The sequence below is a fragment of the Scyliorhinus canicula genome, chromosome 12, assembly GCF_902713615.1.
Source record: "Scyliorhinus canicula chromosome 12, sScyCan1.1, whole genome shotgun sequence".
NCBI lineage: Eukaryota > Metazoa > Chordata > Chondrichthyes > Carcharhiniformes > Scyliorhinidae > Scyliorhinus > Scyliorhinus canicula.
The window spans coordinates 105,418,402-105,445,852 of NC_052157.1; the positions used below are offsets into that span (position 1 = coordinate 105,418,402).

At 44.0% G+C, this 27,451-nt stretch overlaps 1 protein-coding gene across 5 annotated transcripts in view; it reads left to right on the forward strand.

Annotated features, from left to right (window-relative positions):
* The window catches only part of LOC119974622 (E3 ubiquitin-protein ligase rififylin-like), a 116,453-nt gene that overhangs the window by 77,417 nt on the left and 11,585 nt on the right, over positions 1-27,451 (forward strand). For all 5 annotated transcript variants that reach the window (XM_038813658.1, XM_038813661.1, XM_038813660.1 and 2 more), the window contains 2 exons: positions 24,106-24,516; positions 25,106-25,171. In XM_038813658.1, coding sequence (XP_038669586.1) covers positions 24,106-24,516; positions 25,106-25,171 — 477 coding nt within the window. The remainder of the gene's footprint in view (positions 1-24,105; positions 24,517-25,105; positions 25,172-27,451) is intronic.

Genomic DNA, 27,451 nt, shown 5'->3' on the forward strand with positions numbered 1-27,451 from the left:
GGACCCTGGAGCTGTGAAGCAATTGTGCTAACCACTATGCTACCGTGCTGCCCCAAGGTTCAGTGATGATCATCCCTGTCTTTGTCTTCAAGGGGACTAATTTGCTTGCTGCTGGGCCTGTTATTTCCTTGATTTTTTCATAAAATCCTCTAGCATCCCCGGATGCAGCAGCAGGTCATATGCTGCTGTTGAGTTTCAACCCTTATTGATTGGTGCAGTGCTGAGCAACCTGCTGAGCATCCCTGGATTCAGCAGCAGATTGTATGCTGTTGCTGAGACTTGATTCAGACAGCTCTGAAAGCATCTAGATGTTCTTTGCTGGCGACTTGTTTGTAGTTCATGAAGGCTCTCGTCTTGATTACAGTAACTGGCTCCATTTTAGTCCCATATTCCTCGCATCTCTTTTCCCACATGCAGTGAGGGCAAAGTTATGGATAGTGTTGCGCAGGTAATTCCACTTCGACACCATGTTCTGGTCTTGGGTGTTGTTATCTGAATGAATCTGATCAAAGCTGTTGAGGAATTCCTGACTCCTTTCTCAGTCAGTGGTCCAGCAAGTGTTGATCCAACGACTACCTTTCTTTTTTGGGAGTGGTATAGTCGCCTTGGCTGAAGCCTGATCTTGCTACACACCAGGGAATGGTCATTGTCACAGTCAGGGCTGTGACAGCTACGAGTGATGAGGACACTGTTGAAGTGCATCTGTGATGATGAGATCTTGCTAGTGCCAGTGGGATGATCTTGGATTTCTTCAGGACACCTTGTCACAAGGCCTCTCTCCACCTTCTGTGGTGGGTTCAATCATCATGAGTAGTGTTCCCTTTCCTGTTAAATCCAGTCTGTAGAAGTTGCCACAAATTACCTGTTGAGTTTTCCCCTGCCAGAAGAATGTGTAGTGTTTCTCTATAATGGATCTAGTTTGAGCGAGCACAGATTCTTGCAGCGCAGGAGTACCAACATCAAACCTTGTAAGTTCTTTGTCAACAACAGCTGGCTTGCATGTAGCATCAACCTGAAGAAAGTTATCAGTAAGACCAGGACGTATTGTCCTTGCATTCCAGTTTGTGATGTGAAAGATCTTTGTCTTCTTTACTGAGTTAGTCTTGCCTGGTGCACAGATTAGCAACCCACTTGATGAAAGGTGAGTCTGAGAGCAAAACACTCATTGAAGCAAGCATCACCTAATTGATTGGTGGCTGCCCAGCCTTAGGTGGACAGTAGCTATCCAATGAGGTGCAATGTGCTCTCTCACCATAGAAGTAACTCCTAGCACTCGTCATCTACGCCAATTGGGCGAGAGCTTACAACTGGTAACTGCTCTTCCCATATTGTGCCAACGTAAATCACAAAACTGGAATGTCCTCTCCGGGGCACAGGCCGAGGCAAATAATATAGGGGTCCTAGGTTGCCCCCTGACGTTATTATCTAAAGAAAAGGATGGCAACTGCGTCTGCTGCAAGGGTTGCCGGAAAACTGCCCGATAGATGACATTACTAGCTAATGGACTGCACTCTGGATTTTCTGTTGGGGTTTACTCCCTTAGCTGCCTTCTCTGCTGAGGCATCCACTAGGCAGTGGAACTATTTACCCACTGCTCGAGGTTTGGTTTGTGGACAACAAATCAGGTTTTTTTTATGCCACATGTCTGGGGACCAGATATCCGCCAAATTTGGTTTGCACTGAGTGCTGAATTTGGGTGCATTTGAGTGCTATAGTGAGAGTTTGGTGACTGAGGGATATCAAGGGTTTATTTTTTAATTTTTATCTAAAGTCTAGTTTTTTATTTAGTTAATTAACTTAAAAGTTGCTGTTTGGTTGAGAAGAAGGTGAACTTTCAATCAGGTTTAAACAAAGGTTCTACTTGTAGCTACTTGCAGCTGGAGCTTGTTAATTAGTTAATTGGATTCGGCCAGTTTTCAGAGGCTAGAGTCACAGTTTAAATCTGAGCTAGCTACAGTGCAGACTTTGTTTGCACTGTGCTGAATTTGGGTGCATTTGAGTGCCATGGTGAGAGTTTGGTGACTGACGAAGTTAGGTTAGGGGGGAGGAAGGAACTCCTTTCATTTCATTTCCTACATTTCTTCAAAGCGTGAAGGGACCCGGGAGTTTACAGAGACTGCAGCTGACTGGGAGCAGAGTCGGAGGGCGGAGTTCCAGTTGCTCCATAGTGCAGCTATATTTTGTAAGATAAGAGGGGATGGAGGCTAGGGCAGTTGCATGCTCCTCCTGTAGGATGTGGGTGGTGAGGTATATGACCGGTGTCCCCGCTGACTATACCTGCGGGAAGTGCACCCAACTCCAGCTCCTCCGAGATCGTGTGAGGGAACTGGAGCTGGATGAACTTCGGATCATCCGGGAGGCAGAGAGGGCAATAGACGAAGAGTTACAGGGAGGTTACGACACCCAAGGTACAGGACGAGTAGCTGGGTTACATTCAGGGGAAAGAAAACAAACAGGCAGACAATGCAGGAATCCCTCGTGGCCGTTCCCCTTCAAAACAAGTATACCATTTTGGATGCTGTTGGGGGGGGGGGGGGGGGGGAGGATGACCTATAGGGGGAAGGCCCTAGCGGCCAGAAGGGAAGGGGGGGAGAATAGAAAAGCAATAGTGATAGGAGACTCAATGGTTAGGGGAATAGATAGGAGATTCTGTGGTCGTGAGCGAGACTCCCGGAAGGTATGTTGCCTCCCAGGGCCAGGGATGTCTCGGATCATGTCTTCAGGATCCTTAAGGGGGAGGGGGAGCAGCCAGAAGTCGTGGTGCACATTGGTACCAATGACATAGGTAGGAAAAGGGGTGTGGATGTAATAAATAAGTTTAGGGAGTTAGGCTGGAAGTTAAAAGCCAGGACAGGTAGAGTTGTAATCTCTGGTTTGTTGCTGGTGCCACGTAATAGCGAGGCTAGGAATAGGGAGAGAGTGCAGTTGAACCCGTGGCTGTAGGAATGGTGTAGGAGGGAGGGCTCAGGTATTTGGATAATTGGAGTGCATTCTGGGGAAGGTGGGACCTGTACAAGCAGGACGGGTTGCATCCGAACCAGAGTGGCATCAATATCCTGGGAGGGAGGTTTTCTAGTACTCTTCGGGAGGGTTTAAACTAATTTGGCTGGGGAATGGGAACCGGACTTGTCCAGCAACTAAGGCAGACGATATTTAGGGCATCAAAGTGTGTAGTGAGGCAGTAGGGAAGGTAACACTGACAAAGGAGAGTACTTGCAGGCACGGAGATGGGTTGGTGTGTATATTTCAACGCAAGAAGCATCAGGAATAAGATGGGTGAACTCAATGCATGGATCGGTACTTGGGACTACGATGTGGTGGCCATCACGGAAACTTGGATAGAAGAGGAGCAGAAATGGTTGTTGGAGGTTCCTGGTTATAGATGTTTCAATAATATTACGGAGGGTGGTAATAGAGGTCGGGGGGTTGCATTGTTAATTAGAGATAGTATAAAAGCTGCAGAAAGGCAGTTCGAGGAGGATCTGCAGACTTGTAGTATGGGTTGAAGTCAGAAATAGGAAAGGAGCAGTCACCTTGTTGGGAGTTTTCTATAGGCCCCCCAATAGCAGCAGAGATGTGGAGGAACAGATTGGGAAACATTTTGGAAAGGTGCAGAAGTCACAGGGTAGTAGTCATGGGTGACTTCAACTTCCCAAATATTGAGTGAAAACTCTTCAGATCAAATAGTTTGGATGGGGTGGTGTTTGTGCAGTGTGTCCAGCAAGCTTTTCTAACAGAGTATGTAGATTGTCCGACCAGAGGAAAGGCCATATTGGATTTGGTACTTGGTAATGAACCAGGGCAGGTGATAGATTTGTTAGTGGGGGAGCATTTTGGAGATAGTGACCACAATTCTGTGACTTTCACTTTAGTAATGGAGAAGGATAGGTGCGTGCAGCAGGGCAAGGTTTACAATTGGGAAAAGGGTAAATACAATGCTGTCAGACAAGAACTGAAGTGCATAAGTTGGGAACATAAGCTGTCAGGGAAGGACACAATTGAAATGTGGAACTTGTTCAAGGAACAGATACTACGTGTCCTTGATGTGTATGTCCCTGTCAGGCAGGGAAGAGATGGTCGAGTGAGGGAACCATCGTTGACAAGAGAGGTTGAATGTCTTGTTAAGAGGAAGAAGGATACTTATGTAAGGCTGAGGAAATAAGGTTCAGACAGGGCGCTGGAAGGGTACAAGATAGCCAGGAGGGAACTGAAGAAAGGGATGAGGAGAGCTCAGAGAGGGCATGAAAAATCTTTGGTGGGTGGAATCAAGGAAAACCCCAAGCCCTTTTACACATGTGAGAAATATGAGAATGACTAGAGCGAGGGTGGGTCCGATCAAGGACAGTAGCGGGAGATTGTGTATTGAGTCTAAAGAGATAGGAGAGGTCTTGAACGAGTACTTTTCTTCAGTATTTACTGTTGCTCGTTCTGGGTGAGTGTGCTTTACACTCAATTTGGCTCTGTTTTATTCCTTAGCTCTAGAGTCGCCAGGTATCGTTAAGATACCGCCACACGATTCAAGTTCAAGTTCAGACCAATAACTCAATACACCAGTTAGTAAGTTCAAACAGGACACGTTTATTATAATACAGTTATCTACTAATTATGCATATAAAACTAAAAGACTAGGCTATTCCTACCACTAACAGGCCAATACTTATCTGGAATAAGGGAACTGCCGGATCAGGGAACAATGACCTCTTGCTTTGTCCTGGATCCGCAGGCTTCCAGTTGGTGTGGACTAAAGGGGTCAGGAGTGTCTACTCTCGTAGCGTGCGTTGTATGACACTTACTTGATGGCGGCTGCTGACCAGGCCTCTCCTTCTCGAGGTTCTTCTGCTGCAACGGTGTTCTGCTGGGAGGGCCGGCTAGTCAAGGAGAGCGCTGGGAGGCTGGTCAAGGAGAGCTCTTGTCTGACCTTCCATAGAATGTTTCAATTGCAGTTAACTGTTGTGTCCATTGTGCCTGGGAATCACCGTGAATCGCTCATTTAATATGCGCAGCTCGTTAGTTACAATTCTGTCTGGTTTCTGTGGCAGCTAGAATACAGGGGATTCTGCAGACTGCTTGTTTTTTTGCCAATGTCCATTTTTCCCTGTAATCTTTGCGTTCTTCCATTTTGTGTGAGGAAGTGGCCAACCCAGGTGGCTACACTACGAATGAGAGGGACCATATTGTTGGAGAGGACAGTGTGAAACAGACTGGTAAGCTCGAGGCGATACTTGTTAGGAAGGAAGATGTGTTGGGTATTTTGAAAAACTTGAGGATAGACAAGTCCCCCGGGCCTGACGGGATATATCCAAGGATTCTATGGGAAGCAAGAGATGAAATTGCAGAGCCATTGGCAATGATCTTTTCGTCCTCACTGTCAACGGGGTGGTACCAGGGGATTGGAGAGTGGCGAATGTCGTGCCCCTGTTCAAAAAAGGGAATAGGGATAACCCTGGAAATTACAGGCCAGTTAGTCTTTCTTCGGTGGTAGGCAAAGTAATGGAAAGGGTACTGAGGGATAGGATTTCTGAGCATCTAGAAAGACACTGCTTGATTAGGGATAGTCAGCACGGATTTGTATGGGGTAGGTCTTGCCTCACAAGTCTTATTGAATTATTTGAGGAAGTGACCAAGCAAATGGATGAAGGTAAAGCAGTGGATGTAGTGTACATGGATTTTAGTAAGGCATTTGATAAGGTTCCCCATGGTAGGCTTATGCAGAAAGTAAGGAGGCATGGGAAAGTGGGAAATTTGGCCAGTTGGATAACGAACTGGCTAACCGATAGAAGTCAGAGTGGTGGTGGATGGCAAATATTCAGCCTGGAGCCCAGTTACCAGTGGCGTACCGCAGGGTTCAGTTCTGGGTCCTCTGCTGTTTGTGATTTTCATTAATGACTTGGATGAGGGAGTTGAAGGGTGAGTCAGTAAATTTGCAGATGATAGGAAGATTGGTGGAGTTGTGGATAGTGAGGAGGGCTGTTGTCGGCTGCAAAGGCACATAGGATGCAGAGCTGGGCTGAGAAGTGGCAGATGGAGTTTAACCCTGAAAAGTGTGAGGTTGTCCATTTTGGAAGGACAAATATGAATGCAGAATACAGGGTTAACGGTAGGGTTCTTGGCAATGTGGAGGAGCAGAGAGATCTTGGGGTCTATGTTCATAGATCTTTGAAAGTTGCCACTCAAGTGGATAGAGCTGTGAAGAAGGTCTACGGTGTGTTAGCGTTCATTAGCAGAGGGATTGAATTTAAGAGCCGTGAGGTGATGATGCAGCTGTACAAAACCTTGGTACGGCCACATTTGGAGTACTGTGTGCAGTTCTGGTCACCTCATTTTAGGAAGGATGTGGAAGTTTTGGAAAAGGTGCAAAAGAGATTTGCCTTGAATGGAGAGTAGGTCTTACGAGGAAAGGTTGAGGGTGCTGGGCCTTTTCTCATTAGAACGGAAAAGGATGAGGGGCGACTTGATCGAGGTTTATAAGATGATCAGGGGAAAAGATAGAGTAGACAGTCAGAGACTTTTTCCCTGGGTGGAACAAACCATTACAAGGGGACAAAAATTTAAGGTGAATGGTGGAAGATATAGGGGGATGTCAGATGTAGGTTCTTTACCCAGAGAGTAGTGGGAGCATTGAATGCACTGCCTGTTGAAGTAGTTGAGTCGGATACATTAGGGACCTTCAAGTGGCTATTGGATAGGTACATGAATTACGATAGAATGATGGGGTGTAGATTAATTTGTTCTTAATCTAGGACAAAAGTTTGGCACAACATCGTGGGCCGAAGGGCCTGTTCTGTGCTGTATTTTTCTATGTTCTATTATTCCCCAGTAGTTTAGCTAGTTTTAGTGGGGAGGCACAACATGACTTGCTGATGTCGGGGCCATATACTAATGGGAGACTGATCACTACACATCACCCACTATCACCCACTATTCTAACACACTTGATGGATCGCATCAGACAAACATACGCAGGATGAAAGAATGTTTTAATGGGATTGTGACATCAAAGGTGTGGGTGAGGATGTCTTTGCGCACATCAATACCTGCAGAATTGTAATTGTGAATGGATGAGCCAAGCATGAACAGTTTGAATTTTGAAAGTAGAGTTGTTGGGGAGTTGGGAGCTAGTTTTTTTACCCACCCAGGATCAGACACAAGGAAATAAGGTTAGGGAGGACTCTGGGTAGTACATACAAACCGGGAGCAGGCTTGGGCCATTCAGCCCCTCGAGCCTACTCCATCATTTAATAAGATCATCGCTGGGAGTAACCTCAAATACAAGCACTGTGCCATTATTTAATTTGCAGGGTCGTACCAAACCAACGTCTTGAATTTAAACATGTTCCAACAGAATTCTTTAATAACTGTACTGTTGCAAAAGTGTTTTGTGAAGAAGGAATCATGTAAATTAATTCACCTTTTGTTAACTTTTTTAATATTTTGAGTTAAAGAGCTTCTGACCCATGGGACATAGCTAGTTCTGTATGAACTGTAATAATAACCTTTATTGGTGTCACACGTAGGCTTACATTAACACTGCAATGAAGTTACTGTGAATATTCCCTAGATGCCACACTATGGCACATGTTTGGGTACACTGAGGGAGAATTCAGAATGTCCAAATTCTGAACAGCATGTATTTCGGGACTTGTGGGAGGAAACCGGAGCACCCCGAGGAAACCCACACAGACACTGGGAGAACGTGCAGACTCTGCACACACTGACCCAAACCGGGAATCAAACCCAGGTCCCTGGCACTGTGAAGCTAACCACTGTGCTACTGTGCGGAAATAATCATATTTATTTATCTACTTGTAGTGAGATAGAAAGTGCTCTTATTTTCCAGGGAACAGTCTATATCTGTGAGCAAAATCTTTCCAACTTCCCTCCAGACATCTAGTGACAATTTCCATCCCTTCCCTGCACCTCAACATGGTTACCCTTTTCAACAATGCAGTTTCTTGCCCACTGTCTATGTGTGTATAATATGAATGTGCAAAGCGATTGCATTTTCATGCTGAAAGATGTATTGAGTGTATGATTGCTTTTGTATTTCATGCCAGCCCTTTAAATCCGACCCATCAGCAGTGTTTCCCAGGTCTGTCGCAATAAATTGAGTGGTGAATACGGTTATTGACCAGTTAAACTATTTGGAAATTCAAATAGTGGCATGTGCATGTTTCCCTATTAAGTGTGGGATTGGAATACAAGTCAACAGGCCATCGAGGCTCTGACCCAGCAACTGAAGTCCCGCCCAGTTGACATAGATCAGAGATCATAGAATTTACAGTGCAGAAGGAGGCCATTCGGCCCATCGAGCCTGCACCGGCCCTTGGAAAGAGCACCCCATTTAAGCCCTCATCCACCCTATTGCCGCAACCCAGTAACCCCACCTAACCTTTTTTGAACACTAAGGGCAATTTAGCATAGCCAATCCACCTAACCTGCATATCTTTGGACTGTGGGAGGAAACCGGAGCACCCGGAGTTGTTTAGCTTTTATTTAAAGAAGTTAATTACCATACCATTAGCGATTTTTGTGTTCAGAATTCTTTCTACCTCCGAGTCCTTCCCACACTCAAGTTAGTGACATCAAACTTGCGTGTAAGGTTTGAACCAGCGAGACAAGTTTCTTCGGATAATTCACAATCACTTTATTGAATCACCCACAACCGCACTGTACAAAACCCCAAAATTTAAACAACCAATACCCAACATAAAATTACCACGACTCAGGCTTAAACTAACTCCACAAGAAGACCCCACAATGTGGTTTTAAATTACAAAAAAACACTGACAAAACACCAGGTCTTATCCTGAACCCTGGTGGAAAAACCCTGAGACCAGTATTACTCAAGATATGGCTGAAACAAATTGCTAGTTACCAGCAAAGAAAACACCACCTTTTCACCCCAAACCGTCACAAAGTCCTCAGACCAATATCACTACGATTTGGCTGAAACTTACAAGCCCCAACACGGCTGGACTGCCTGGTGTTGACAGTAGGCCTGAGTCAAGTTGACCAGCCGTGACCCTCCATCTGGCTGCAGCACAGCTACTCGGATTTACTATTTTATAATAATTTAACTCCGACATGTCACAATCTATTTCCTGTTGTTCCCATGTTCCTTCACTGTCACTGGGTTAAAATCCTGGAATTCGCTCTCTAACAGCACCAGGTGCACCTCGACCTCAGGAACTGCAGCGGTTCAAGAAGACAGCTCACCGCTATCTTCTGACGGTCAACTAGCGATGGACAATAAATGCTGGCCCAGCCAGCGACACCCACATCCTGTAAATTATTATTTTTTTTAATGTTCAATTATTTGATTCCATGCGAAGTCCAGACAAATATCTTCAGCTCCTGCTGGTTGAAGCAATCTGGGATTTCCATGGAAGTTGTATCCAAACTAATATCATCAGTTATCATTGTATGAGCAATTACAGCATCACCTTGGCTTCAAGGTTAATGAGGATTTAAATGACTATTTCCAGTACTATTGTCCATGGTACAGACCTTATCTGCCTGAGTGTAATTGCACTGCTGTGACCTTTGTGCCATTGTACAGGGAAATCTGCTTCAGGTAAAGGCTTCTTTTACTTTTGAGGACTCGTCTACTGAGGTAGTATGGGCCGAGGTTAGGAACAGGAGAGGAGAGGTCACCCTGTTGGGAGTTGTCTATAGACCTCCGAATAGTTCCAGAGATGCAGAGGAAAGGATTGCAAAGATGATTCTCGACAGGAGCGAGAGTATCAGGGTAGTTATTATGGGGGACTTTAACTTTCCAAATATTGACTGGAAATACTGTAGTTCGAGTACTATAGGTGGGTCAGGTTTTGTGCTGTGTGTGCAGGAGGGTTTTCTGACACAGTATGTAGACAGGCCAACAAGAGGCGATGTCACATTGGATTTGGTACTGGGTAATGAACCCGGCCAGGTGTTAGATTTAGATGTAGGTGAGCACTTTGGTGATAGTGATCACAATTCGGTTATGTTTACTTTAGCGATGGGCAGGGATAGGTATATACCGCAAGGCAAGAATTATAGCTGGGGGAAAGGCAATTATGATGCTATTTGGCAAGGTTTAGGATGGGGAAGGAAAGTGCAGGGGATGGGTACAATCGAAATGTGGAGCTTTTTCAAAGAACAGCTACTGCGTGTCCTTGATAAGTATGTACCTGTCAGGCAGGGAGGAAGTTGTCGAGCAAGGGAACCGTGGTTTACTAAGGAAGTTGAAGCACTTGTCAAGAGGAAGAAGAAGGCTTATGTTAGGATGAGACATGACGGTTCAGTTAGGGCACTTGAGAGTTACAAGTTAGCCAGGAAGGACCTAAAGGGAAAGTTAAGAAGAGCGAGGAGAGGACACGAAAAGTCGTTGGCGGATAGGATCAAGGAAAACCCTAAGGTTTTCTATAGGTATATCAGGAACAAAAGAATGACTAGAGTAAGATTAGGGCCAATCAAGGATAGTAGTGGAAAGTTGTGTGTGGAATCAGAGGAGATAGGGGAAGCGTTAAATGGAATTTTTTCGTCAGTGTTTACACTGGAGAAAGACAATGTTGTCGAGGAGAATACTCTGGTACAGTCGACCAGGCTAGATGGGATTGAGGTTCACAAGGAGGAGGTGTTAGCAATTTTGGAAAGTGTAAAAATAGATAAGTCCCCTGGGCCAGATGGGATTTATCCCAGGATTCTCTGGGAAGCCAGGGAGGAGATTGCAGAGCTTTTGTCCTTGATCTTTATGTCGTCTTTGTCGACAGGAATAGTGCCGGAAGACTGGAGGATAGCAAATGTTGTCCCCTTGTTCAAGAAGGGGAGTAGAGACAACCCTGGTAATTATAGACCTGTGAGCCTTACTTCGGTTGTGGGTAAAATGTTGGAAAAGGTTATAAGAGATAGGGTTTATAATCATCTTGAAAAGAACAAATTGATTAGTGATACTCATCACGGTTTTGTGAAGGGTAGGTCATGCCTCACAAACCTTATTGAGTTTTTTGAGAAGATGACCAAACAGGTGGATAAGGGTAAAGCGGTTGATGTGGTGTATATGGATTTCAGTTAGGCGTTTGATAAGGTTCCCCACGGTAGGCTATTGCAGAAAATACGGAAGTATGGGATTGAAGGTGATTTAGCGGTTTGGATCAGTAATTGGCTAGCTGAAAGAAGACAGAGGGTGGTGGCTGATGGCAAATGTTTGTCCTGGAGTTCAGTTACTAGTGATGTACCGCAAGGATCTGTTTTGGGGCCACTGCTGTTTGTCATTTTTATAAATGACCTAGAAGAGGGTGTAGAAGGATGGGTTAATAAATTTGCAGATGACACGAAGGTCGGTGGAGTTGTGGATAGTGCTGAAGGATGTTATAGGATACAGAGGGACATAGATAAGCTGCAGAGCTGGGCTGAGAGGTGGCAGATGGAGTTTAATGCGGAAAAGTGTGAGGTGGTTCACTTTGGAAGGAGTAACAGGAATGCAGAGTACTGGGCTAATGGCAAGATTCTTGGTAGTGTAGATGAACAGAGAGATCTCGGTATCCAGGTACATAAATCCCTGAAAGTTGCCACCTAGGTTAATAGGGCTGTTAAGAAGGCATATGGTGTGCTAGCCTTTATCAGTAGGGGGATTGAGTTTCGGAGCCACGAGGTCATGCTGCAGCTGTACAAAACTCTGATGTGGCCGCACCTGGAGTACTGCGTGCAGTTCTGGTCACCACATTATTGGAAGGATGTGGAAGCTTTGGAAAGGGTTCAGAGGAGATTTACTCGGATGTTGCCTGGAATGGAGGGAAGGTCTTATGAGGAAAGGCTCCGGGAATTGAGGTTGTTTTTGTTAGAGAGGAGAAGGCTGAGAGGTGACTTAATAGAGACATATAAGATAGTCAGAGGGTTAGATAGGGTGGACAGTAAGAGTCTTTTTCCTCGGATGGTGATGACCAACACGAGGGGACATAGCTTTAAATTGAGGGGTGGTAGATATAGGACAGATGTCAGAGGCAGTTTCTTTACTCAGAGAGTAGTATTTGTGTGGAACGCCCTGCCTGCAACAGTAGTAGACTCGCCAAATTTAAGGGCATTTAAGTGGTCACTGGATAGACATATGGATGAAAATGGAATAGTGTAGGTCAGATAGGCTTCAGATGGTTTCACGGGTCGGTGCAACATCGAGGGCCGAAGGGCCCGTACTGCGCTTTACATTTGATTTTACCATTGTTCCCTGACATGTCCAAACCCTTTTGATGAGTCACTCTATTATTAAATGTCCAAATTAACCTCTTGGTGCCCAGCCTTGTGCTGCTGACTGCAGCCTGGTTTTTGTAACTGATAGTTCCAATCATGAGGTCAAAGCATTTCCATGAATTGAAAATTACACCCCTAGATTTTCCAGTTGGAGGGGATTCCGATCCTATAAAATCAAGTATCTTTAGAAAGAGCATGAATCTTTTTCAAGGATGTACCTAGCTCCTGTAACTTTGGTTTTAAAGTTCTCTATTATCTCACAGGGTATTTTCCAACATAAATAATTCACTCGGTCTACATTACATAACCTTTATATACTGGAAAACCAAATGCCAGATCAGTCAGAAATTGGACATTCTTTTTATTACGGAAAGGTTCAGGCTGTTGTGTTTTGAAGTAAATGGAAGCTTTTCATTCTCCTAAACCCTTGAGAGAAAAAAAAACTTAAGTGCTCTATTATTTTCTATTTAGATGACGTGAATCAAGCTGCAAAAGCAAGTTAAGATTCAGGCTGAAACTATTGCCCTTCCCCAAGAGTTTTATTGGCACTGAAACCTTTTCAGTACACACCCATCAATCTTGTATTCCTTCACAAGACCGTGTTCCTTTTTTTTCTTTTTCACAAACCTGTTATTTCAGCCTGCAATTTAACTTCAGCTTTATACCCATTTTCTTTTAACCATGCTGAGTCATATTGTTTGGAACTTTGACTTTGAAAGACTACTTAAGTGGTTCTATGGTGATAATTTAGTGCAGTACTAAGGGAGTGCTACACTATCAGAAGCTCCGTCTTTCATCCCGTAAGTTTACCAAGGTGTTTTCTCCTGCCTTTTCGTGGATTATACATGGATGGAGAATAACCCTTCCTTTGCACTTGTACACAGTGAACTCTGGCATCTCCTGCTGAGTTGGCAAAACTCCTGCCAACTTAGCTTCCCTACACAATAGGCAGAGGTGGCACAATAGATATGGGGACATAACATGGGATATACTGGCTGTAGGTGTGATTATGAACTCATGCTGTGGTGGCTATAATGTGATTGTCTCTCCATCAAATATCTTAATAGCACTGGAAAGGTCCCAGCAGATTGGAAACTCACTAAAGTAACACCTCCATTCAAAGGAATGAGACTCAAAGCAATAAACTATCGGCCAGTTCACTTAACATTTTGTCCTACAGAAAATGCTTGACTACAATAGAATATTTAGAAAGTTATTCTGCAATCAGATGATCCACGTTTCTAGATCAAGATTAACATGGAAGTTCATGGCTGCTAAATACCCTTTAGGACATGGTACCTTGAAGGAAAAGGGAATATAATAAGGCAGAGTATACATGGTTTTGTGGAAGGGAAGCCATGCTTAACTAATTTATTTGAGTTCTTTGAGGAAGGGACAAGTAAGCTGGATAACTATGAAGCTGTTGATGTGGTGCACTTAGATTCCCAGAAGGTGCTGAGATAAGATGCCACATCAAAGGTTACTACACAAAATAAGTGTTCATAGTGTAAGAGGTAACACATTAGCATGGATAGATGATTGGTTAGTTAACAGGAAGCAAAGAGTAGGGGGAAATGGGTCATTTTCAGGTTGCCAATCTGTTACGAGTGGAGTACCACAGGGATCAGTGCTTGGGCCCCATCTATTTATAATCTATCAATGACTTGGGTGAAGGGACCAAATGTATCATAGCTAAAATTTCTGGTGACACAAAGATAAGTAGAAAAGTAAGTTGTCAAGAGGACAACAAACTTTCTACAAATTGTTTTAGATAGGTTAAGTGAGTGGGTAAAAAAATTGGCAGATTGAGTATAATATGGGAAAATGCGAACTTGTCCATCTTGTTAGGAAGAATAGGAAAGCAGTTTAATATTATTTAAATGGAGAGTTGACAGACTCTTGAAGTAGTGGGGGATCTAGGTATTCTGGCACATGAATCACAAAGTTGGTATACAAGTGCAGCAAGTGATTAAAAAGGTAAATGGAATGTTGACGTTATTTACAAAGGGAATCAAATATAACAGTAGAGAAATGTTGCTGCACCTTCTCGCATCATTCTGTGATCAATATTTTCCCTTGTGCTCATGCATCCAACAGCAAATCATCATTAGTTTCTTCCAAACACTTGCAGATGGGATTTCTGTAAGATTTCCTCCCTCCCACTGTTCTTTCAAAGGGAAGTGCAGCAAAATGGTGGCAAAGGTTATTTGTTTCCACTAGATTTGAAATGGACGATTAGTTCTCAGTATTGAATACAATGGAATAAAATGGTTATTTTGTTATATGAAAAATGACTTGAGTTCCCACATTCAGGATACTCTTAATATTTTGCTTATTGGTTATATGCATTCAACTGGCCACTATATGAGTAAAACTAGACTCTATCAGCACCAAAAGTTTTGGGTGTTGCAAAGCTTGTAAGTGTTGAGGATAGTGGTCGACTTCAGGAAGACATAGACAGGCTGGGGGAATGAGTGGACAAATGAGCAATAATATTTAGTGCCGAACATAGGAATTAGGAGCAGAAGTCATCAAATCAGTCCTTCGAGCCTGCTCCACCATTCAATCAGATCATGGCTGACCTCTTCCTGGTCTCAAATCCAGCTCACCACCTGGTGCCCATGTCCCATTAACCCAATTTTTAAAATCAGAAGTATATCGATCTCCTTCTTGAAACCATTTGATGACTCAGTTTTCACCATACTATGGGGCAACATGTTCCACAAATTCACCACCCTCTGCGAGAAGTAGTTCCCCCTCATCTCAGTTCTAAATCTACCACCTCTCAACCTATATCCGTGACCTCTCACTCTAGATTGCCCAACAAGTAGTATTTAATGATAAATTATGGTAGGAAGAATAGAATAGGCAATATAAACAAAGGGTACAATTCTGAAGTGAGTGCAGGAGCAGAAAGGCCTTGGGGTATAGGTGCACAACTTGTTGAAGGTGGTAGGACAGGTCGAGTAAGCAGTTAATAATGTATGCGGGATCTTGGGCTTTCTAAATAGAAGTATAGATTACAGGGAGCAGCACGGTGGCGCCGAGGTCTCATGTTCGATCCCGGCTCTGGGTCACTGTCTGTGTGGAGTTTGCACATTTTCCCCGCGTTTGCGTGGGTCTCGCCCCCACAACCCACAGGTGTGCAGGCTAGGTGGATTGGCCACACTAAATTGCCCCTTAATTGGAAAAAATGAATTGGGTACTCTAAATTTTTTTTAAAAAGGAATTCTAGATTACAAAAGCAAGGAAGTTATGATGAACCTATATCAAACACAGGACAACCTCAACTGGGTATCTTGAATTCTGGGCACTGCATTTAAGGAAGAATGTGAAGAGAGGGTGCAGAAAAGATTTATGGGATTGGTTGCAGGGATGAAGAATACGGATTGATTAGAGAAACCGGGGTATTCTCACTCGGAGATTGAGGACAGATTTGATGGAAGTGTTCAAAATCATGAGGGGTCTAGAATAGACAAAGGGAAACTGTTCCCATTGGCAGAAGGGTCAAGAACTAGAGGACGCTGAATTAAAGTGATTGGCAGAGGAACCGGAATGACATGCAGAAATCCTTTTTACGCAGCTAGGTGTTGGGATCTGGAAAGCACTTTGGTGGTGGCAAATTCAATCATGGCTTTTAGATTAGACCAAATGGGTTTCTTCTTTATTGGAAATGTTCTGTTTGTATGATTCGCAGCAAATTAACCCATCTTCTCTTGACTGAAGAAGTTGTGCAGGTGATTAAATATTTCAGCACCAGTTGTGCAGCAGGAAGTATTTCTGACTCTGATGTGGGGAGTATTTTGATAGTCCAAAAATAGATTGTGTGTGATCAGAAAGCCTCCCTCGGCGAGCAACTAGGAGGCATGCAGGAGTTCAAGGCCAAGAGCTAGTCTCTGTACAAAGGATGGTCAGCCATGATCATAATGAATGGTGGAGCAGGCTCCTAGGGCCGAATGGCCTCCTCCTATTTTCTATTCTATGTTTCTATCAGTGGACATATATGAATGAAATTAACATACCAATTTTTTATATCAACATATTTTCTTTGGATGTGTATGGAGGGTTAACTTTAAAGATTGAACACCAAGTTAATGAAGATCTCTCTTGGCAGATATCTGTTCCTAGTTTTGGGATCCACACCATGGTGTCCGTGTGACAGCATGTTACATGCTGCCCGCAGTTAGCAACGTTGAAAGCACATTTAATCTGATCTATTGGCCTACGTTTTTGCTTAGCTTTTGATGATAACTTCATGCATGTGTTATATCTTTAGTTCAGTGATTTATAGTTCACTTGGCAGTGCTCCAAACCCATGCACTTGCAAGCCTGAGATAACTCTTTTGTCATATGGGGAGGTGTTTCTGAGAGAATCTATTTTAGCATCCTTAACAAACAAACTAAATTTTGAGCACGGTGGTAATCAGATGATATCTGAAGTTTTTCTCCTTTCAACATAATTTTAAAGTCTAAACCTGGCAGGTTAAATGATCGTGAATGATATCACAGTGGAGTCTTATCTGGCCTTTATCTGACGAGAACTTTCTAGATATTTAGTTAGCTGAGAGAATAAGCAAACTTCCACAGGCTGCTTCTGGTCCTGCCCTGGGTTACCAAAGTCAACACTAACATATCCACCTCTGCTTTCTTTGAGATGAGGTAACTCGGTACAGCATGTTCTTAATGGCTTTTGATCACATTTTGATATGTTTCCTAAGTTCCCAGTGGGAGCTGAAGTTTAAAGGAAGTAACTAGCCTGCATGGGATTAGTATTGTTAGTATTGTAGCCTCATGATATTCCACTGTTTTAACCACAAAGATTAGGTCACATTGAGAGATCTTGTCCGGAATCTTGTTTTCCAACCCTTCTCCCTCCTTTTTAAAATGTTTTTAGATGGTCACTTGTCTGAACAACGCTGTTTTAAAAATACAAAAACATCTGTGTAAGAGAGAACTAAACAATGATAACGTATTAGCTTCTGACCATTGATTTCTGCATGGAGGCATAATATGCACAAGCTTAAAGACTGAGCTTTTGCATCAGTGGCAGTGTTCTTGCCTCTGAGTCAGAAGGTTATGGGTTCAAGCTTTCTCCAGGATATGGGCACATAGCCTATGCTAACACTTTAGTACAGCAAAAGACCGAGTGCTCAATTGTCAAAAGTACTGTCTTCTGGATAAGGTATAAAAGAATTTCCCCTCTGCTTGCTCGGATGACTATAATATAACCACCGGCACATTTGTAGAAGAGCAGAGGCCACCTCTCAGTTTTCAGGCCATCGTTTCTCCCATGGCCAACAGCTTACTTGATCATTTTTCTCTTTTGGGATTTATGGGACCTTGCTGTGCACAAATTAATTATCTTGTTTGCCTGCATCATAGCAGTTATTACACTGCAAGAATACGTCATTGGTTAGGGGCACCACGGTAGCATTGTGGATAGCGCAATCGCTTCACAGCTCCAGGGTCCCAGGTTCGATTCCGGCTTGGGTCACTGTCTGTGCGGAGTCTGCAGATTCTCCCCATGTGTGCGTGGGTTTCCTCCGGGTGCTCCGGTTTCCTCCCATAGTCCAAAGATGTGCAGGTTAGGTGGATTGGCCATGATAAATTGCCCTTAGTGTCCAAAAGTGTCCTTCGTGTTGGGTGGGGTTACTGGGTTATGGGGATAGGGTGGAGGTGTTAACCTTGGGTAGGGTGCTCTTTCCAGGAGCCGGTGCAGACTCGATGGGCCGAATGGCCGCCTTCTGCACTGTAAATTCTATTCTATGTTGTAAAGAAAGCAATTGCGAACATGTAGCACCTTTCATGATCTGCGGATATTCTGAAGAATTTAGCAACTGATAAGTACATTTTGTAATTATACGATAAAAGGCAGCAATGTGATAATGACCAGATAATTTTCTGGGTGATTATTGTGGGATAGATATTGGGCAAGAGGACACTATGGATAATTCCCCTTCTTTTTTTTAAGTCGTGCCATGGAAATGTTTGCATCCTTCTAAGAGGGCAAATGTGGCCTCAGTTTAATGTCTCATCCAAAAGTACCCCCAGCAGTGCAGGGATCCCTCATTACTGCACTGAAGTGTCAGCCTGGATTTTTGTGCTCCAGTCCTGGAGTGGGACTTGAATCCATAACTTACTGGTTCAGATGCGAGTGAACTACAGGGTGTCCTGATGCCATGAAAGATGCTATAAAATGTATTTTTTGAAAAATGTAACTCACTAATTTCTGAATTACCAATTATTTGGAACAGATGTCTGTATTTGCAGAATGCATGTAGATTGGGTATTTTATACGTGTCAATATCACAAGCCTGACATGAATTCTTAAAATCAGACAATGAACTGCTCCAGTACAGATCAAAATTAAAACTGTTCTTTGGACACTGATTCCATCCCTCCCTTGCAACAATCTGAGATTAAGCCAGTCTGTTCACAAACCTGGTGCCACATTTGACCCTGAAGTGAGCTTCCAAGCTCTTTCCCTCCATCACTAAGACCACTCTTTTCCACCTTCATACCATCACCCAACATTTGAAACAACCCTCATTTATGTTTTACTACCGCTGGACTTGACTATTGTAATGCACTTCTGGCTGGTCTTCCACATTCCACCCTCCATAAACTTGGGTTAATCCTGCCCATGTCTTAACTCTCAAGTCCCATTCACCTATCACCCCAGTGCTTGCTGACTTACATTGGCTCAGTTTAGTAACATCATTGATTTTAAACTTTTCGTCCTTGTTTTCAAATTCCTCCATAGTCTCATCCCTCCCTATCTCTATAACTTCTTTCAGCTCCATAATCCTCAGATAACTGCACTGTTCTAATCCTGGTTTCCTTCAGCTTTCCTGATTTTTTTTTTAAATAAACATTTTATTGAGGTATTTTTGGTTTTACAACAACAACAAAATAAACAATGAATCTATAAACATCGTGCAAAAGCTGTCTTCCTCCCTTATAGGTCCCACCTTTATTAACCCCCAAGCTAAACTAACCCCCCCCCCCCCACCTTCTGCTGACGATAAATTTTCCGCAAAGGAGTCGATGAACGGTTGCCACCTCCGGGTGAACCCTAACATTGACCCTCTCATGACGAACTTGATTTTCTCCAAACAGAGAAAGCTAACCTTATCAGATAGCCAAGTCTCTGACTTCGGGGCTTTGTGTCCCTCCATGCTAATAATATCCGTCTCCAGGCTACCATGGAAGAAAAGGCCAGAACATCTGCCTCTTTCTCCTCCTGGATTCCCGGATCTTCCGACACCCCGAAAATCGCCACCTCTGGACCCGGTGCTACTCTTGTTTTTAACACCGTGGGCATGACATCTGCAAACCCCTGCCAAAATCCCCTAAGCTTTGGACATGTCTAGAACATGTGTCATGTGAGCCCGGTGAACGACCTTGAATTGTATCAGGCTGAGCCTGGCACATGTTGTGGACGCGTTGACTACTCAACGCGTCCGCCCATAGACCGTCCTCTATCTCTCCTCCCAACTCGTCTTCCCACTTGCGCTTCAGCTCCTCAGTCTGTGTCGCCTCTGACTCCATAAGTTTCTCATAAATGTCAGAGAAGCTCCCTTTTCCCACCCACCCTCTGGAAACTACCCTGTCCTGTATCCCCCTTGGTGGCAGGAGCGGGAAGGTTGAAACCTGTCTATGTAGGAAGTCCCGCACCTGCAGGTATCTGAATTTGTTTCCCCTCGCCAATCCAAACTTCTCCAGTTCCCTCAAACTCAGAAAGCTCCCCTCTATAAACATATCCCCTATCCTCTCAATCCCAGCCCTCTGCCATCTCCGCAACCCCCCCCCCCGTCCATACTTCCCGGGGCAAACCAGTGATTATTACAGATTGGGGACCAGACCGATGCTCCATCTGCTCCCACATGTCTTCTCCATTGCCCCCAGACTCTCAGGGCTGCCACCACCATGGGGCTGGTGGAGTACCGTGCTGGCGGGAACGGCAGAGGCGCCGTTATCAACGCCCCTAAGCTGGTGCCCTTACATGAAGCCGCCTCCATGCGCCCCCATGCCGACCCGACCCTCCCCCCCCCCCCCACTACCCACTTCCTGATCATGGCTATATTCGCCGCCCAATAGTAGGTGACTAAAGTTTGGCAGCGCCAGCCCGCCCTCTCCCCGGCTCCACTCGAGCATCACCTTCCTTACTCACGGGGTCTTGCCCGCCCAGACAAAGCCAGTGATCACTTTGTTGACCCATTTAAAAAGGATTGTGGTATAGCTTTCCTGATTTTAATCACTGGTTCCGATGAGAGTATGGCACACGGGTTAGCACTGCTGCTTCACAGCGCCAGGGACCTGGGTTCAATTCCGACCTGGGTCACTGTGTAGAGTCTGCACGTTCTCCCCATGTCTACGTGTGTTTCCTCCGGGTGCTCCAGTTCCTCCCACAGTCCAAAGATGTGCAGGTTAGGTGGATTGGCCATTTTAAATTGCCCCTTCGCGTCCAGGGGCGTGCAAGTCAGGTTATGGGTTTACGACGATATGGCAGGGTGAACAGGATAGTGGGTGGGAGTAGACTGCTCATTCGAAGGGTCGGTGCAGACTCGATGGGCTGAATAGCCGTCTTCTGCACTGTTGGGATTCTATGATTCTATGCCTACCTTTGGAGATTGTCTTTGGTTGCATAGGCCCTTAGCTCTGGAATATCCTCCCCATGTCTCTCTAATTTGATTTCCTCCTTTAAAATACACACACTCATTTAAAGGTACATTGTTGTCCAAGCTTTTGGTCACCTGCCGTAGTATTTCTTTATTGGCTCATGTCATATTTTATTTTATAATGCTTGTATGAAGTGTTGCAGGATGCTTTATTAGTTAAAGGTACTAGCAAATATAAGTTGATCTAAAAGCTTAGTGGCCTGCTCGAGTGCAGATCAAAATTCAAGTGCTTTATTTGTCGAAGAATTTTAAAGGGTTTACTGCAATACCTTCCATTCCTATTAAGGGTTAAGTGGAAATATTTCATTCTCAGCCTCAAATCAAATTCATTAAATAAAATTGTCTAATCCTGTTCCTTAAGTGTAAAGTTTCTTTTCTTGCTAATTTCTGAGGATAATTGAAATAAACTAAACCAGTTAAATTGCTCAAAATCATTTGAAAAGCTTTTTCTCAGTAAACTGAAATCTTTTATGCCAAAAGTGGTTCATGAACTTTTTTTTAAAAAGACAACTCAGTTGGTTAGAAAAATCCCTATTTCTCTCATGAATGCAGCAGTATTATTTATGAATTGCAGCAAGGAAAAGTTTAAAAAAAAAAAAATTTGGAGCACCCAATTATTTTTTTTCCAATTGAGGGGCAATTTAATGGGCCAATTCACGTACCCTGCACATCTTTTTGAGTTGTGGGGGTAAGACCCAAGCAGACATGGGGAGAATGTGCAAACTGCCCACAGACAGTGATCCGGGGTTGGGATCGAGCCCAGATCCTCCGTGCCGTGAGGTGCACCATTGTGCCGCCTAGGGAAAAAGTCTAACTTATTTTGCTGTCGCTGATCAAAAAATGTTTTCTTCACAATCTCTGGGGAGCATTGTTGGTGACGCATATTTTTCACTAGACATGTGCACCCATCCTCTTTTCACAGCTCAGGACCTTGCAGTAGCATAGCTTATGATTCCAAGTTCATACGCCACAGGAGATTCGATAATAATAAAGTTGGGCAAAGAAGTCCTGTTTCTTCACGATTCCACTTCTGATTCATTGGGCTTTGTATCAAACGGACTGAGGGGTACCGGGGATTTTTTTGGTGGAGGGGGGGGAGTGGGAAAGATAGTGGGAGGAGTAAGGGAGAGCTTTATTTTTAAAGTAAGTCAGATGATTACAACATGAAGAGAGAGCAGTCAGAAAATGCCAGTGTTGTCTTCATTGAAATTAGTTGATTTATAAATAATGAACTCACTCAATGTTTGCTCAACAGCAGTTGGATCTATAGTCTTGAAAGTACACTGATTTACTTTGCCAACATGACGATGCATTGTGCATTGCATAGCATAATACTCTGTACCTATACGGCAATGAAACATCTTACTTGGTGTTGGATTCAACAATTGTCGAGGGAGGTCCTTTAAAATATTCGCTAAGATGATTCGTGAAAATCACAGAATTTGTAGAAATATGAGTAAGTTATAAAATTGGCTAATCTTTTGAATACTGTCCATGACTGCCTCAAATGTGATGAATAGTGTAGTGCAAGTACACTCATCGGTACTTTTACTGAAATAAGGGTACAATCAACAAGTTTGAAACAATTTCGTAACTGAGACCAGACATGACGTAGGGAGTTTGAACGTGGGACAAGAGTCATGGGAAAGATAATTAATTAATTTGGAGTAATTGATTAATGTTTAATTAACCAATCGCTTGTTAAGTGACTGACACTTTCCTGAACAAATCAAGGGGTCTCAGATAAGAATTAGAACCAATGAAACTAAGTAAGGGGCTAAACCCAGATAAGGATTCCCTTAAGAATGTGATCTGTTTAACTGATTAGCAGGGAAATTTTAGCCGTCGGAGAATCCTTGACGCATCGGTAAAAATTACTTTTAAAGGCCTTTGTTGAAATTACTCTTTAGTTTTGTAAATCTGAAGTCACTTTTATCTTGAAGTTTTTGCTTCCACTCGTTGGTGTCTCGAGGACATTTCGAGACACACAGGAAAAAAAAAAATTCCAGTTAGTTTTGTGAGAATGTACCAAAATGAGTTCGTAAAGAAATGAACATTGCTGGCATTCATTCAACCGGACTGACGTATCTATGAGTGAGAGATAAGGTGAATCTTGTGCAGTGCTGTGGAAAACCTCGGAGTAATATATGAAAAACAGCATTTCGCTTTGCACAGATGCAGCATTAAAATATCATGTTTTGCCACAGATGCAAAGCCATCTTAAAAAAACTGGTTCTTCTCAGCTGCATTTCTAAAGTCCAGCCATAAACAGAGAAGCAAATTCCAGTTTACAAAGATGCTTCAAAAACAATTTACCTGTAAATGATCTGGACATCTTGTTCCTTTGGTTTGTTGGAAAAGGGCACAGCTGAAAAGTGGAGCAATACATTGTGAATTAACTGTCATGTGAGAGTACCTTTACGAAATGGGTGTTTACTACTGCAGTGATGTCAGAGTGGGTGAAGCTGGGCTGTCTGTCAGCATTTTACTTTTCGTTTTAAGCTGTTTGCTGCAGGGTGTGTTTTAGTTTGGTTTTCAGAGCTGGATAGCTGCAGTCACAGCCAGAACGGACATTAGTGTCTCTCTCTGTAATCTAAAAACTGTAAATTGATCCTTTGGTGATTTAAAACTAATAACTGCTCTCAGTAGTGACTTTAACCTGATGTGCTTCTGTTTAAAGGTTTTTTTAAAGTCTTATGGATGTTAAAAGGACAGCTTAAGGATTACTTAGTGTTATAGTCTTTGAGGGTTGTATTTGAATTAATGGTTGCGAAGATGTTCACTATATTTTAAAAAGGTTAACTTGAGTTCATAGAATAAACATTGTTTTGCTTTAAAAAAATTGGTTTCCATATCTGCTGTACCACACCTGTAGAGTGGGCAGTGTGCTCCCCATACCACAATCTATTAAAAGTTGTGAGGCAGGTGAACTCCATGTTACACTTTGGGGTTTTCTCAACCCTGGCCCATAACATAACACAACTAAAATTTTACTGGGGCAATCACTCGGCATAACAATTGTTATGTTGGATATATGGGACAATTTTGAGAAATGTTCGCTTAATGCTTGTTTGAAAAATATGCTTAACTTAGGAGAAAGAAGGAATGATCACAATGAGTCAAGTAGGAACTCCTGTATTAGTGCAGATGTACAAAGTTGGATGATGCACAGTGCCATTAACACTTTCTCTCATTACAGCATGTATGTGTGGACTGCAAGAAGAATTTCTGCACCACCTGCTCAATCCAACCTGAGAACAATCCTAAAATGTGCCACACTTGCCAGAAATTCCGTGCCACTGACTTCGAGCGAGGCGAGCTAATGAAACTGAAAGTGAAAGACTTGCGTGATTATCTGCAACTTCATGAAATTTCAATGGAGATGTGCAGAGAGAAGTCGGAACTCGTAGATCTAGTACTGGGACAGCGATCTCTGCCTGCCCCAGCCCCTCAAGTGCATATTCCTGTTTACAGGATGGATATGCCTGAGCAGCAGTACTTCATACCTAATATACACACAGGGACAACAGCATCTACCTCACAGGATGCTCCACCACCATATGGAGCAGCCAGCCCAAGTAGCCCAGGACAGTCTCAGGAAGCAAACCTGGTAAATATGTGTTTATGTAATTTATAAATCTAGGAAAATTGAGTAATGGTCACACAGGATTTTTTAAAAAATGTTTGTGGATCTGTGTTGAATTTAATTCTATATCAGTGGTAGGAACAAGAAAGGAGAATTAAGTCATATTGGCCACTTGACTATCTTGTATATTAATTTTCAACCTATTAAATGCGTTACAGAATCGAGCAATGTATTTTCAAACAAAATTCACTAATTTTATAAAGTTTATTTGCAAAGAGGAATTTAATCACTGGTATGTATTATTTCTGGGTTTGTCTCATAATAAGAATTCATTTGTTTAATAAAATAACAACTAATCATAATGTTTACTCGGAAACCTGCAAAGCAGTCTATGCAAATAGCATAAGTCAAGTGATACAGATCATTATAAATAGTTTTTGCTGTTTGCATAGGAATTAAAAGCTACTGAACTTTCTGAACTGTAATTACAAAAGATATATAGCCACTTGTATTAAATCTCACTATTAACTATGAACTTTAATCTTAATCAATTTAGTTTTCATTTATTGACCACTTTGAAATATGAATGTAATGCAATTTCTCATCTTTACAGTTGAATGCAGAAGTGACGGAAGAGAGTCGGAATGAGCCTGTGTCACAAATAGAGGACGAGACTGAGGTGTGTTACATCTTCATTCCTGTTGTGCTGCATTGTGGTTTTCTCTGGTTTCTTGAATTCTATAAGTGACACTGTTGCGAGCAGCATATTTCTTTTTTAAAATATTTTAATTCAAATTTTAACATTTTTACATTTAACACTCACATAACAAAACAAACCCAAAACCAACACCCCCCCCCCCCCCTTCCATTCTTTTTTTTAAAATAAATGTTTTTATTGGGTTTTTGAACAAGGTATAATTACCGTTATGTACACAGAATAAGAAACATATATATATATATATATATACACACATATTTAGAAGAGAAGGGCACACCCCAACATAGAATACAATAAAATATGAAATAGACTAACTGGTGGGGTACCGTGCACCAGCTCGACAGAGGCAGCTCTGTGCATCTGGCCGAATTATTTACACCACGTAAGTTCGCGACTGTTTGCGGGGGGGGGGGAAGCAAATATACATTTGGGTGCCGGGGAGATAACCACAGTGTGCGACACCTGGCTGGGTCGCGTTGCGCTGTAGCCCGCCTCTCCCGGACGGCTCTCGCCGCCGTCCCCCGCTCGCCTCCACTGCTCCTCCCGTCCTCCATCCCCAACCTCCTCGTTCCCCGCTCCTGGAGATGTCATGCACATTTTGGCACCCCGTGCCCTCCTTCCGGCTCCCGTTTCCCTGCCCCATCCCGCTGGTTCTCCTCTTCTGCCCCCCCCCCCCCCTCCTCAAGTTCAGCTGTCTCCCAGTCTTCCCCCCCCCGTCTCCCCCCCCCATGGTTCGCCTTTCTCTCCCTTTCATGCCTTGGCTACCCTCCCCTGATTCTTGACTAAGTTCTCCTGATTCTTGACTAAGTTCTCCTGATTCTTGGCTACCTGGCTATTCTTCCTCTTGTTTGTTGGCCACAAACAGGTCCCGGAACAGTCGCGTGAATGGCTCCCACGTCCCAAACAGGATTCTACGGCGGGCGATCAGGGAGGCAAAGGCAAGGGCGTCCGCCCTCCTCCCCAGGAATAGATCTGGCTGGTCCGAGACCCCGAAGACCGCCACTTTCGGGCATGGCTCCACCCTCACTCCCACCACTTTGGATATTGCCTCGAAGAAGGCTGTCCAGTACTCCACCAGTCTGGGGCAAGACCAGAACATGTGGGCGTGGTTGGCCGGGCCTACTTGGCACCGTTCACATCTATCTTCCACCTCCGGGAAGAACCTACTCATACGGGTTCTTGTTAGGTGGGCTCTATGTACCACTTTTAGCTGCGTCAGGCTGAGCCTTGCGCACGTGGAGGTGGAGTTGACCCTATGCAGTGCTTCGCTCCAGAGTCCCCATCCTATCTCAATCCCCAGGTCCTCCTCCCATTTCTTTCTTGTTGCGTCCAGTACGGTGTCGGCCCTTTCTGTCAGTCGGTCGTACATGTCACTACAGTTCCCTTTATCTAGGATGCTTGCGTCCTGTAGGTCTTCCAGTAGTGTCTGTCATGACGGTTGTAGGAACGTCCTTGTCTCCTTTCGTAAGAAGTGTTTGAGCTGCAGATACCGTAGCTCGTTCCGCCTGGCTAGCCAAAATTTCTCTGTCAGTTCGTCCAGTGTTGCGATCCTGCCATCCGTGTATAGGTCCCTGACTGTCAGTGTCCCTCCGTCCTGCTTCCACCTTTTGAAGGTGGCGTCAGTCAGTGCTGGTGTGAACCTATGGTTGTTGCAGATGGGAGCTTTGTCAGACATTTTGGTCAGGCCAAATTGCTGCCGCAGTTGGTTCCAGGATTGGAGGGTGGCTATCGCCACCGGGCTGCTGGAGTGTTTTTTGAGTGGGGATGGGAGTGCTGCCGTGGCGAGGGCCCGGAGGGAGGTCCCCACGCAGGAGGCCTCCTCCGCGCCCACCCACTCGGCCTCTGGCTCCTGTATCTATCCCCTTACTCGCTCGGCTGTTACCGCCCAGTGGTAGAATTGTAGGTTTTGGAGGACTAGCCCCCCCCCCCTGGATTTTGTTTTTTGTAGGACCTTGTTTGGGATCCTAGCATTTTTACCCCCCCCCCATACGAACGCCATGATTAGTTTTTCCAGTGTTTTGAAAAAGGCCTTGGGGATGTAGATCGGGATGGATCTTATCAGGAAGAGGAACCTGGGCAGTACGTTCATTTTGATCGTCTGGACTGTCCCCGCGAGGGAGAGTGGGAGTGTGTTCCATCTTTGCAGGTCCTTTATTACTTCCTCCGTCAGACTGGTGAGGTTCTATTTGTGGATCCCTTTCCAGTCATGGGCTATTTGGATCCCCAGGTAGCGGAATTTGT